The sequence below is a fragment of the Physeter macrocephalus genome, chromosome 6 (genome assembly GCF_002837175.3).
Source record: "Physeter macrocephalus isolate SW-GA chromosome 6, ASM283717v5, whole genome shotgun sequence".
Lineage (NCBI taxonomy): Eukaryota > Metazoa > Chordata > Mammalia > Artiodactyla > Physeteridae > Physeter > Physeter macrocephalus.
The window spans coordinates 64,595,545-64,608,030 of record NC_041219.1 but is presented as its reverse complement, the minus strand read 5'-3'; the positions used below and the strand labels follow the sequence as shown (position 1 = coordinate 64,608,030).

Genomic DNA, 12,486 nt, shown 5'->3' with positions numbered 1-12,486 from the left:
CACCCATTCATTCAACAAATATTTATTCTGTCTCCTTTACATGACTTTAGGCAAACAGTTTAGCCTCTCTGTGCCTCTGTTTCCTTGTCTGTAATTTGAGGGTAATAATAATTTGAGTAGTTATTAGATAATTATGAAAAAGTGGTAGAAAAGCCAAAGTTAGAATATAGTTGTTAGGCATTTTTTCCTTCAGGTATCATGAAAATTAATGTGTTTTAAAAATTAACTCAGGTAGGAGAGCTATGAATCTCAAATGAAGCATTTAAATCAGGTTACTGAAAGGAGGAAGGAAAGAAATTAACATTTATTAAGTGTCAGTTATATGCAGACCTTGCTGTATGCATTTCACAAAGATATTATTTCATTAAATCTTCACAACAATTCTTTGCGGGTAGATATTTGTAGCCCCACGATGAATAAGAAGAAAATGAGCTCAGAAAACTATACAAGTTGCCCAAATCATATAGCCAAGGTGGATCCCTGATTCCAAAGCTCTTTTCACTGCACAGGGTTTATTTCCCTGGACACAAGCATGTCCACCCTGGAAAATGATGGTTACATCTTTTTAATTGCATACTTCTCGGCTCCCAAGCAAAAAGCACATAGTGAAGTGACAGATGTGCCTAAAATAAAGTAAGGTGTAAAACCCATTTCAGTTTTGTCTCAACAATTTTGGATGTTTGCTAGATGACCCCCATTACAAAATAACTTTTAAAAAAGTCTAACAAAGTTTGAGAAAAATAATTGCTCCCTGTGTCCAACTGTCATTTGAAAAATTTCAAAAGGCACATTTTAAGATTTTCAAAATTTCAATAAAAACAAAAATAAACAAATGGGACCTAATCAACCTTAGCTTTTGCACAGCAAAGGAAACCATAAACAAAACGAAAAGACAACCCACAGAAGGGAGAAAATATTTGCAAATGATGTGACGGACAAGGGCTTAATTTTCAAAATGTACAAAGCTCATACAACTCAACAACAAAAAAACAAACAACCCAATTGAAAAATGGGCAGAAGACCTAAACAGACGTTTCACCAAAGAAGACATACAGATGGCCAATAGGCACATGAAAAGTTGATCAACATCACTAATTATCAGAGAAATGCAAATCAAAACTACACTGAGGTATCACCTCACACAGGTCAGAATGGCCATCACAGAAAGTCTACAAATAATAAATGCCAGAGGGGGTGTAGAGAAAAGGGAAACCTCCTACACTGTTGGTGGGAATGTAAGTTGGTGCAGCCACTGTGGAAAAAAGTGTGGAGGTTCCTCAGAAAACTAAAAATAGAATTACCATATGATCCAGCAATCCCACTCCTGGGCATATATCTGGACAAAACTATAATTCAAAAAGATACACGCACCTCTATGTTCATAGCAGCACTACTCACAATAGCCAAGACATGGAAACAACCTAAATGTCCATCGACAGATGAATGGATAAAGAAGATGTGTTACATATATACAGTGGAATATTACTCAGCCATAAAAAAGAATGAAATAATGCCATTTGCAGCAACATGGATGCAACTAGAGATTATCATACTAAGTGAAGTAAGTCAGAAGGAGAAAGACAAATACCATATAACTTACATGTGGAAGCTAAAATATGACACACATGAACCTATCTATGAAACAGAAACAGAATCATGGACATTGAGAGCAGACTTGTGGTTGCCAAGGGGGAGGGGGGTGGGGGAAGAATGGAGTGGGAGGCTGGGGTAAGCAGATGTAGGCTTTTATATATAGGATGGATAAACAACAAGGTCCTACTGTAGAGCACAGGGAACTATGTTCAATATCCTACAATAAACCATAATGGAAAAGAATATTAAAAAAAAGAATGTATACATATGTATAACTAAATCACTTTGCAGTACAGCAGTCATTAACACAACATTGTAAATCAATTATACTTCAATAAAAAAATAAAGATTTTTCACAGTTCCATTACCTTTAGAATAAAACAGCAGTTAGTAAAAAGGGGAAATACTGCCTCTTCCTCCAAAAAGAGATAGCCAGTCTGCCTTGAATCAAAAACAATATGCTTTAGCACCTAAAATAATGCCATGTATACTTGAGGTATTGGGTAAATCTAGGATTTCAACAGAGAATACAGTGAAATGTCACTGAAGGGTTCAGAATCGACCAGTTTTTGTCACTTGGGGTATCATAATTTCCAAAATAAAATCTTAGGACAGGTTCGTAAATAGCACGTAACTTGTTACAATATTGAGGCTGTTGTCCTGTACTTTGCTGAAGAAGAGTTGGTTGTGATTGAAAACCAGCCAATTCTAATCTTTTATAATAAATCAGAAACGATTTTTAGAAGTCAAATTTTTTCAGAAGTATGTTTGATGAAGTGGTTTTAAAATATTATTTTTCTGCCATAAAGGTAATATATGATGAAATAAATCCAAAGTATAAAAGAAGGGAGAAAAAACGACTTTGAAAAGATAATAGCAATTATTATTTGGGTAAATTTTCTTCCAAATTTTTTTAAATTTGTGTGTGTAGGTATTAAATTTATATGGGTATATATTTTAAGCAAAATTAGTGTCCGAATTAATCCTGATGAAAGCTCAATAAATAAATTTGTATCAAGTACCCACCTGTTGTTCTTTCCTTAAAAATATTGAGAGCATATTTCCATGTCTCTCCAAAAGAATAAAAGCTCACTTTTAACAATTACTTGATATATTTCATTGCATGGATGAATATATATCTTAATTTAATTTGCCTTTCCCTTCTTGAGGAATGTTTAGGTTGTTTCCCATTTTCTAATGCTACAAATATTACTAAGGTGAGCATGTTTTATATAATGTTAAAGTACATTAACTTATTGTCTCCGTGGAATAGAATCCTGGATATGTGATTGTTTTCAATGAAGTTAAATATTTTAAAGACTCTTGAGAAGTAAAGCCAAATTGTTTTCTAAAAGGCTACATCAATTATGCTGCCAGTGTGGTAGGATAATACTTGTCTCAATGTATTAATTTCAGCTCTGAGAATATTACTATTTTAATCTTTGTTAATCTGATTAGCAAAAATTATATTCCACTGTTACTTTAATTTGTGTTTTTAAGAACAGGAAATTGAAATTTTTAACGTTATGAACATTGCTATCTTTTTTTCATTCATAAAATGACATATCATATTCTTTGCCTATTCTTCTTTTGGTCTATTTGTGTTTTTTCTTATTGCTTTCTATGTCCTTGAAACTTTAGAGATATTATCATCATCACTTATTGTTAATATTTTCCCAGTTTTCACTAAACATTTAATTTTATAGATGAGATTTTTTACATGTGTTTTGCTAATATATGTAATCAAGTCTATCAACCTTTATCACTGTGATTAATTTCATTGCATTTATCTATAGTTACGGAATTTTAGTAGATTAATAGTTTGAATAGAATTTTCTCATTCATGTGGACTTAATTTTCATGTTAAGTAAAGATAACACTTATTTGATTCAAATAAAAAAGTTGCACAACATAGTTTGATATATATTGAGAAAGGTTGGTTAAACCAAAAATATTCCACAACCATAGGATAAATGATATGAATCTGATTGTTAATGACGTGTACTTTATTTTTATTTGTTGTTTTTTTTTTAGATATTTTTGATATGGACAATTTTTAAAGTCTTTATTGAATTTTTGTTACAATATTGCTTGTGTTTTGTTTTGGTTTTTTGGCCACGAGGCATGTGGGATCTTAGCTCCCCAACCAGGGATCAAAGCTGCACCCCCTACATTGGAAGGAGAAGTCTTAACCACTGGACTGCCAGGGAAGTCCCGTGATGTGTACTTTAATATAGCCTTAGTGCTCAGGTGATCTTAGGACTGTTTCAGGGCTATCTTTGCGTCTTGTTCCTTTTAGTTGCCTCTTGATTTTAGCTTAGTATCACCCTCTTTTTAATTATTACAGTTTTATGATATATAATACATATCAGGTATTACTAATCATACTTCTTATGGTCATTCTTCATTTATAAAAATATAATAAATATAAGAATCATATTCCCTATGGTTTATACCTCCATATGAATTTTAAAATCATTCTTTTAGTTTTCCCCCAATCCAGTTTTTATTTAATAAAATAAGTAGAAGTTGTTAGCTAATTTTAGGAAAAAAAATAAAAGCTTTTACAATAGTGTTCTGTCTTATGTATATAACATTTTTACTTTATTCAATGTTTAAAAATTTAGTTCAGTAAGATTCTTTTCTTCATATATATCCTTAACATTTCTTGTTAGAGTTATTGTAGGCATTATATGCTCTTTTTCTTTTTGCTATTATGAACTGAATCATTTTCCCTCATTACAACTCACTGAGATAATCACTATTATATAGGGAGATTATTAATGTTTATGTCTTCATCTTGCACCCAACTTCTTAAACTTTCTTAGTACATTTATGAGAATATTTTAGTTGATCCTTTTAAGTTTATAGCAGTATTCTCTAATCTTAAGATAAATATAATTTTTTCCTTATTTTCAATATTAACTCCTATGCTTTGCATCCTCATCAGTACACAGAACTTCCAGGGCAAAGTTAATACCAGAAGACACTCACATTTTATCTTGCTCATGATTTTAATATGAATTTTTCTCAGTTTTCTATTAAGCATATTTGTAGTTCATAAAGATAATCTTAAATGATACTCTTTACCATAAGAAAATTTCTATTTCTTGTTCTCTAAGATTTAAATAAATCAGGTTAAATTTTACTGAATGCTTGTTAAACAGCTCTTGAGATCACCTTTTGATTTTTCTTACTGCTCCTGACATTATGGTATATTTAATTAATAGATTTTTCAATATGAAGTCATCTTAACATACATGGGATAAACAATCCTCAGTAGCATCAATACTTGATGATCTTTTGCTCTGGAAGATCCAGGGGAGAGATTCACTTCTTCACTTCTTAAAAGGTGCATTCAGGACCTAATATCTCTTTTGAGAATCATTCTTTGTAATGTTTTCCTGCTATTTGCCGCCATTAAGATTTTTCATCTCTTCTTAGTTCTATTTTGGCAATTAATGTTTTCCTAGATAATCATCCTCCTTGCATAAGATTTTTTGACACTAACATAGCACACTCATAACTAAACATTGTTATCTCTTTTGATTCTTTTGTTGTGTATTTTGATTGGATTTGTCAGGATTTTTGTTGTTACTGTTGTTACATTTTCCCGCAATGAATCAGCTCTTAGAACTATTTAGTATACTTTAAGATATTGACTTTCTGTTCTATTTCCTTCCTCTTACTTTCCGTAGGTTTTTTAAAAGTTATTTTCTGATTTTTTTTGTGTTGAATGTTTAATTCATGTATGCTCATTCTTACTCTAAAAATGAAAACAGTGTGCCTTTAAATCTGTCTCTTAACAGGATTTAAATTTGTATGCCTAAATTTGTAAATGCAATTTTCTCATTTTCTTTATTTTCTAAATACATCGTGATTGTGGTTTTCATTTCCTCTTTGACTAGGTAGTTATTTAGGAGGAGAATCTTCAATTTATAGGAATTTGGTTTGTCGTTGATGTTACCTAAACTTCTATAAGTTCTATAACTTTTTTCTTTCTACTAAACAATGTGGTGGTCTTAATTAAATTCTTACCAATTGTATTATTCTTTTTTATTGAAGTATAGTTGATTTATAATATCGTGTTAGTTTTGGGTGTACAGCAAAGTGCCAATCACATTATTCTAATTCTCTACATTATTTTCCTTTTTGCCTATTCTATCAAAAATTGATCAAAGTGTGATGTATGTAATCATTCACAAGAATTATCTACCTGTTATTTATTTCCGTGTTTCCCACAGATTTTGTTATGTTTCATTACCTAAGGGATATTCATTGACATATCTTCAATTTGAATTGTGCTTTTTACCAATATAAAAAGATCCTTGATGTCCCTTTGACATAGTTTTTCCTTTGAATTCAATTTTTCCTGAAATCAGTATTTTCTCCTATTTTATTTTCATCTTTGCCTTATGAGTTTCTCATTATTATTATTATTTTAACCTTTGTCATTTTGTGTTGGAGTGTTCTGTAAGGAACAGTAATAATAATAATATAATAATAATGATAATAATAATAATAATGATAATAATAATATTATCATCACATTTCCTCCCTCATATGGATTTTTTTTTTTTTTCTATTTACTCATCTTCAAGGTAGATATTTACTGAGAGGCAGTATCTACTAACTGAAAATGTATATGGATTTCCTTACCTCTGGTCACATTCCATATTTTTGCCAAAATCTTCTGTTAAGGTGCCCCATTAAAACCCAAGTTACTGCAACAAGCAGACTGCTGAGATGAAGTGAGAACGTTATCTATACCATTTTCTGGTTCTCCAACACTCTGATCAGACAGTGTGATTATAATTTGCAGTCTCAAGCATACTTGACTCTCGCTCACGTTCATCTGTAATGCTTTCCTTCTGAGAACTACAATGCCGGGCCCCCATTACTTCTTGTCTCAGGGTTAATGGAAGTTCCACTCCCCCACGTATCAATAGTTTAGCAGCAGAGGTACTTGGCGCTGGGTACTGGTTAGAGGGATGTAGGGGAGGACTTCTCCTCCCCAAAACAGTAACTATGCATTAGATCAACAGGAAATACTATAATTCTGTCTAGAATTGACCTTGATTTCTGTGGTAGGGGCACTTCCTGATCACCTCCTATTCACCCCACTGGGGAGGGAAGAATCCTCCCCCTAAATAGCATAAGAAGGCTGAATACGTGGGCAGATGAGACTGACAGCAGTTTATTCATCACGTGTGCTCACAGCCCAGGGGACCAGAGCATGCCATGCCTGGCCCTGTGGGGTTGCACTGAGGAAGAGAGGGAACAAGCAGGGTCTGTAGCAACAAAGCAGTGAGGTGATCTCTGGTTCCTACAGGAGGATGTGATTGCTGGTCTGAATAATGTTGAAAGCTGGTAAGGAAGTGAAATCTGTTAGGTTGAGGACCAGGTGGAGTGCAGCTGGTCTGGCTAATAGGGAACTAGCCAGGAGGGGACAATATCCCCGCGTGGGGAACACATCTGACAAAGGAAGCAGGGAAATGTGCGGTCAGGCCTTTGGGGCCCTGTGACACTCAAGACATGAAGGCAACACACGAAATGTTAGGCGTTATAATACAGGGCATAAGATGGGACAAGAATAAAGTATGTTCCTCTTTTACGTCAGCAGCTTTGTGCTGTTTATAGCCTCATAGCATGTGTGGGTCACCGTATGTATTTTTCAATCGTGTTCCAAAAGCCTTAAATTTAGTGTAAATTACCCCAAGAGTCTCACGATAGGTTGAGTCTCACGATAGGTCAATCCCAAAATTTAGGTGGAAATGTCGTCTTAGGTATTTTAAACGGTATTTGGGGTAAGCTATGTCAAAGACTGCTGTCCAGACGTTTTTAAACTGTTGAGATGCTAAGGAAAGTCATAAAATTAGTAGCTCTGTTAGCGCGAGTAGGGGGCTGTATTCGTGCAGTGGTGAGGGTAAGAAATGAGGGTTCTGCTGAATGATTCCCTTTACCTCTCTGTGCCTTCACCCTTTAGTCAATAACATACAAGAACTAGCTTAGATAAGTCTATAGTCTGTTTATCTCTAAAATGACCATGATCCTTTAAGATAAATAGAAACATTTATTTAGTATCTATAAAGTCTAACGCTTGAGAGTAATTACAGACATACCTCGGAGACACCGCAGGTTCGTAAAGCAAATAAAGCAAACAAGTCACGTGAATTTTTTTGGTTTCGAGTGCATATAAAAGTTTTGTTTACACTGTACATTCCTTGTACTGTAGTCTATTAAGTGCACAATAGCATTATGTCTAAAAAACAATGTACATACGGTAATTAAAAAATAATTCCTTTGGGAAAATGGCACTGATAGACTTGCTTGACAAGAGTGGCCACAAACCTTCAGTTTGTAAAACATGAAGTATCTGTGAAGTGCAATAAAACGAGGTGTAAAAAAAATAAAAAATAAAACGAGGTGTGCGTGTCTCCCTTACTAATCCATGGGCTCCTTTTCTTAAGCAACGTGGAATGCCCATTTCCTGGCACATAAAAATTTTTAACAAATGATTTTCAAATGAACAAATAAACCTAGCTGAGCAAGAGATATTTGAGGAAACTGTGAGCAATGCCAAATATTTTGTGAGTGCTCTATTACCTCAACAGCCTAACACTCATTACTAACTAGCTGGTTATACAATTAAAGTACGTAACTGGGGCTCACTGTCAGCATTAACAAATAGCACTTTGTCATTCCTGGGACTCTTTACGTGGCTATTTTCTTCTCATGTTGATAACCTGCCTGTCCACCCCAGCTAAGATCTAGAGAAGTCTAGTTAGTCCCATTCGAGACCTAAAGTCTTCACTTTGTCTCCTTTTGCAAGGAAACTCCCGATTTCAATCAGGTACTAGAAATGTCAGATGAAAAATGGCACAAATGTGAATTATGACAATAAAAGTTTATAAGCTCCTAAAATAAAGTTATAGTACCTAAGAGCTGAGTCAACTGACAATGTTAAATGGAACATTTTACAACCAGTCCTGGGATAATGATAAAAAAAAAAAAAAAAAGGCACACAGAACAGGAAAAAAAGTATAAATAAAGTTATAGTACCTAAGAGCTGAGTCAACTGACAATGTTAAATGGAACATTTTACAACCAGTCCTGGGATAATGATAAAAAAAAAAAAAAAAAGGCACACAGAACAGGAAGAAGTATCTAACAGGAAATGGGCCCAAGATCAAGCTCAGCTACGTGATTCTGTATGAGCATCTCTAAAGAGGGGAGAGGTGATAGCCTAATGTTTATGGGTGCCTCCTTTGTGCCTAACCCTTGACTTCTATTATCTCTTTTACTTCTCATAACAGCTCAGTGAGAGAGGTACTGCTGTCATTTTAGAGAGGAGAAACCAAGGTTGAAGGGGTCCAGTTGAGCAAATGCCCAGCAACAGAGCTATTAAATAATAGAGACTTCAAAAGTCTCTCTGATTCCAAAGCCCATACTATTTCCATTGGGGGTATCTTTTTATACCCAATGCTATCTCTTTACATAGACACAATCTCTCTATACATATAAAACAAATTTAAGCTTCATGAAGAATCTCTCTCTCTCCAAAGTGATGCTAGTGTTTGTTCCATGTTATCAATTCTGGTGACGGTTCTCTTTACCACAAAGATCACCATGTAAATTAGCTATACAGTCAATGTTAAATTATAGCTAAAGAAGGCCAAAATATGGGGCTGGAATGAGCTCAGCATTAGGAAGAAAGCTGAACACGAAAATGATATTTAAGAAAGAATACTACTATATATAAAATAGATAACTAATAAGGATCAACTGTATAGCACAGGGAACTCTACTCGATACTCTGTAATGGCCTATATGGGAAAAGAATCTAAAAAAGAGTGGCTATATGTATATGTATAACATTCACTTTGCTGTACACCTGAAACTAATGCAACATTGTAAATCAACTATACCCCAATAAAAAATTTTTTAAAAGAAATAAAGAAAAAATAGAGGTGTATTATCAGGAGTCTGACCAGGTGGTATGGCACTCTTTCATTTTATTTTTAAAATAATTCCGCTCACAAAATATCCTGTGTTACTCGTACATTTCCACTGCCTTTAACTTTTCTAGTACGACACCCTCCTGTCACCCCACATGCACATAATGCCAAGTCACAGTGCTTCCCAAGTGTGCCCACCCCGGCATCCCCGGTGACAGAGACGCAAGCACACCGGCATGCCCGGGGGATCTAGCGCCATCTCCTGATAGGCTGGTATTCGCTGTAATTGCACAATTTCTTGGAAATATTGTTTTACCTTTAAAGATCTTACAAAATTGATATTCTTCTCCCTCAGCTGACTTTGTTATAGAATAAAGATAGTCTTTCCAATTACCTGTTATGGACCAAAATGCATGCTCCGGGAAGAATTAATGCCATGTTAATTATGAGGCTTTGCATACTCTGTGCAAACTCCTCTTACTCTAGCCAAAGAAACACGGTGATAAAATGGTATCATCGCATGACATGCAAAGTGCTTATGTGAAATGAAAAGGACAAAAATGTGAGTGGGATATTAATTCAAGAGAAATAAGGAAACAGGACTGTTTGAATAGGCTTAGCAGGATGGCTTAGCTCTTCCTGAAAATAAGTGTGATGCTATCTCACCTTACCTTGACCTCTCTACCCTGACTCCCCCATTCAAGTACAATCAAATGTTTAGTTTCTGTACACACACACACACACACACACACACACACACACATTAAGAGGGTTACACAATGCCTGACAGACAGACATAGAGGGAAACATTCAGGGAAATTTCTCCTAAATATCAGATAAAGGCAGCATGTCAATATAGCAATAAAACCATAAATTTCTATTGTAATGGAACACAAATTAATAAAATGGGGAAGTAGAACTTACAAAATAGCTTTAAACTCAATACCAGATTTCATTATAGGTCCTAGACTATAATGGACACAAGCTAATTTTCATGGTTGTCCATAATAATAGTCATTGGGAAGTTAAATGACAGAAGAGAAGCAGCTTTAAATGGGAAATGGCACAATTATTCACAGCTGTCATGCTTATGCACTTGCTGACTATCAACCTTGAACAGAGCATTTAATTCAAACCCCATTTAAAAGTATACACTGTCAAGGGAGAGGCCAAGAACCATATTCTAGTTCAGGAAGCAACCCATAACCCATGTGCGAAAGATGACATGAAGATCAAGTCTATTGGAATGTAGACGGATTGCTCACAACCCAATGTAGGAGCTGCTCCTGTAAAAAAGCAAGGAAATGCCAAGAACCTTGGCATCTGACTGTTCACAGATGATCCATTCCTGCTCTCATAATGCATAACATTTTGAGGGGAAATATTCTGCCCATTCAGAACAGCAACTGAATTTAAGTTCTCTCTCTGAAGATAGATTTTACCTTTTAATCAATCTTTTAAACTTCTGTAATGCTATATATGTGTGATATATTTGTTAATACTAAGATTCCATTCCTGTTTTTAAAGTATTGCATAAAAATAAGTGCTGCATGTATAATATATATGATATAATACATCATATTTCATATAATGTATTTAATAATAATATCTCAAAACCAACTGAAGAAAAATTGAATGTGTGTGTAAGACATAGAGATAATATGGATATAGATACATAGGTGTAGCTATGAAAAGAGAGTTCTAGCAAAGATCAAAGCAAAAGTCACAACTTAGGAGCAAAGTAAAAGAAATTACCTGAATCCTAATTAGTTTCATATATACTCAGTTGGACATCAAAAGGAAGTGAGGATTCCTTACTTAGGGGTATTAAACTGAAGGATTACTCATCAGGTTAAAAGAAAATCTTCACATCAACCAGAGACTGCAAGTATTTGACCGATAGGGTCTGTGATATTATAACAAGGTAACACTGGATTATCTTATCTAAGTTATCAAAATAAAGTAATATCTGACATCTAAATATATTATCTCACTAGCCTTACAATTAGCACATGCAACCAGCTATATGGTGATGGTAAATATTTTTCATACATTCAATGTATATTTACCAAACAATCCCTATGGGGGTGCCAACTAGATATTAGACATGTAAGGATGAAAAAGACAAACGTGGTTCCTGCAAATTAATAGCATAATCAGGGTTATTTTATAACCCAGTTCTTCTGACACCTATATTGTGTTATGCAAATCGAGTTTTTTTGACCTTCAAAACATTTGGCCTGCCTTGCTTATTATTTTACTGTTAATTACAGAATTAAATGAATTTTAACTCTGAGTTTCAGATGTGCTTTTTTGCTTTGTAGGTATTATTCAAGCGAATAAAGCTCTATGAATTGTGGCATGATAAAATATTCACAGAAACTTACAACTCCACAGCTGAATAACAATTACATTTGTTCCAAACAGGCAATTGGTTTCCAAACACATTAAACAAAGGCAATTTAGAAAGCTTCTTCTTCTTCTTGGCATCATTAATGTTGTTGAACGTCCTGGGATTCTGGAGTGTTTCACAAAGGTAAGTAAGTGTGTGGTAAGATGAACAATTTCTGAGTCCATGAAAGAGTGATCTGGGAGCCATCACTGAGCCAATGGGAATCCTGTATTCCATGACTGGACCAATTAGCATATTAGAGAAATTTAACAGATATTCGGAGCAAGAAATTTCCACTTAGACTTCACTTTTTCTTTTCTTTTCTTTGAACATCTTTATTGGAGTATAATTGCTTTACAATGTTTAGTTTCTGCTGTATAACAAAGTGAATCAGCTATACGTATACATATATCCCCATATCTCCTCCTTCTTGCGTCTCCCTCCCACCTTCCCTATCCCACCCCTCTAGGTGGTCACAAAGCACCGAGCTGATCTCCCTGTGCTATGCAGCTGCTTCCCACTAGCTATTTTACATTTGGTAGT

The 12,486-nt window shown here is 34.5% G+C and overlaps 1 protein-coding gene across 1 annotated transcript in view; it reads left to right on the top strand.

Annotated features, from left to right (window-relative positions):
- SLC15A5 (solute carrier family 15 member 5) overlaps nucleotides 1–12,486 on the top strand; it is an 83,941-nt gene that overhangs the window by 65,835 nt on the left and 5,620 nt on the right. The window contains 1 exon segment of the mRNA XM_007100395.2: nucleotides 11,979–12,087. Coding sequence (XP_007100457.2) covers nucleotides 11,979–12,087 — 109 coding nt within the window.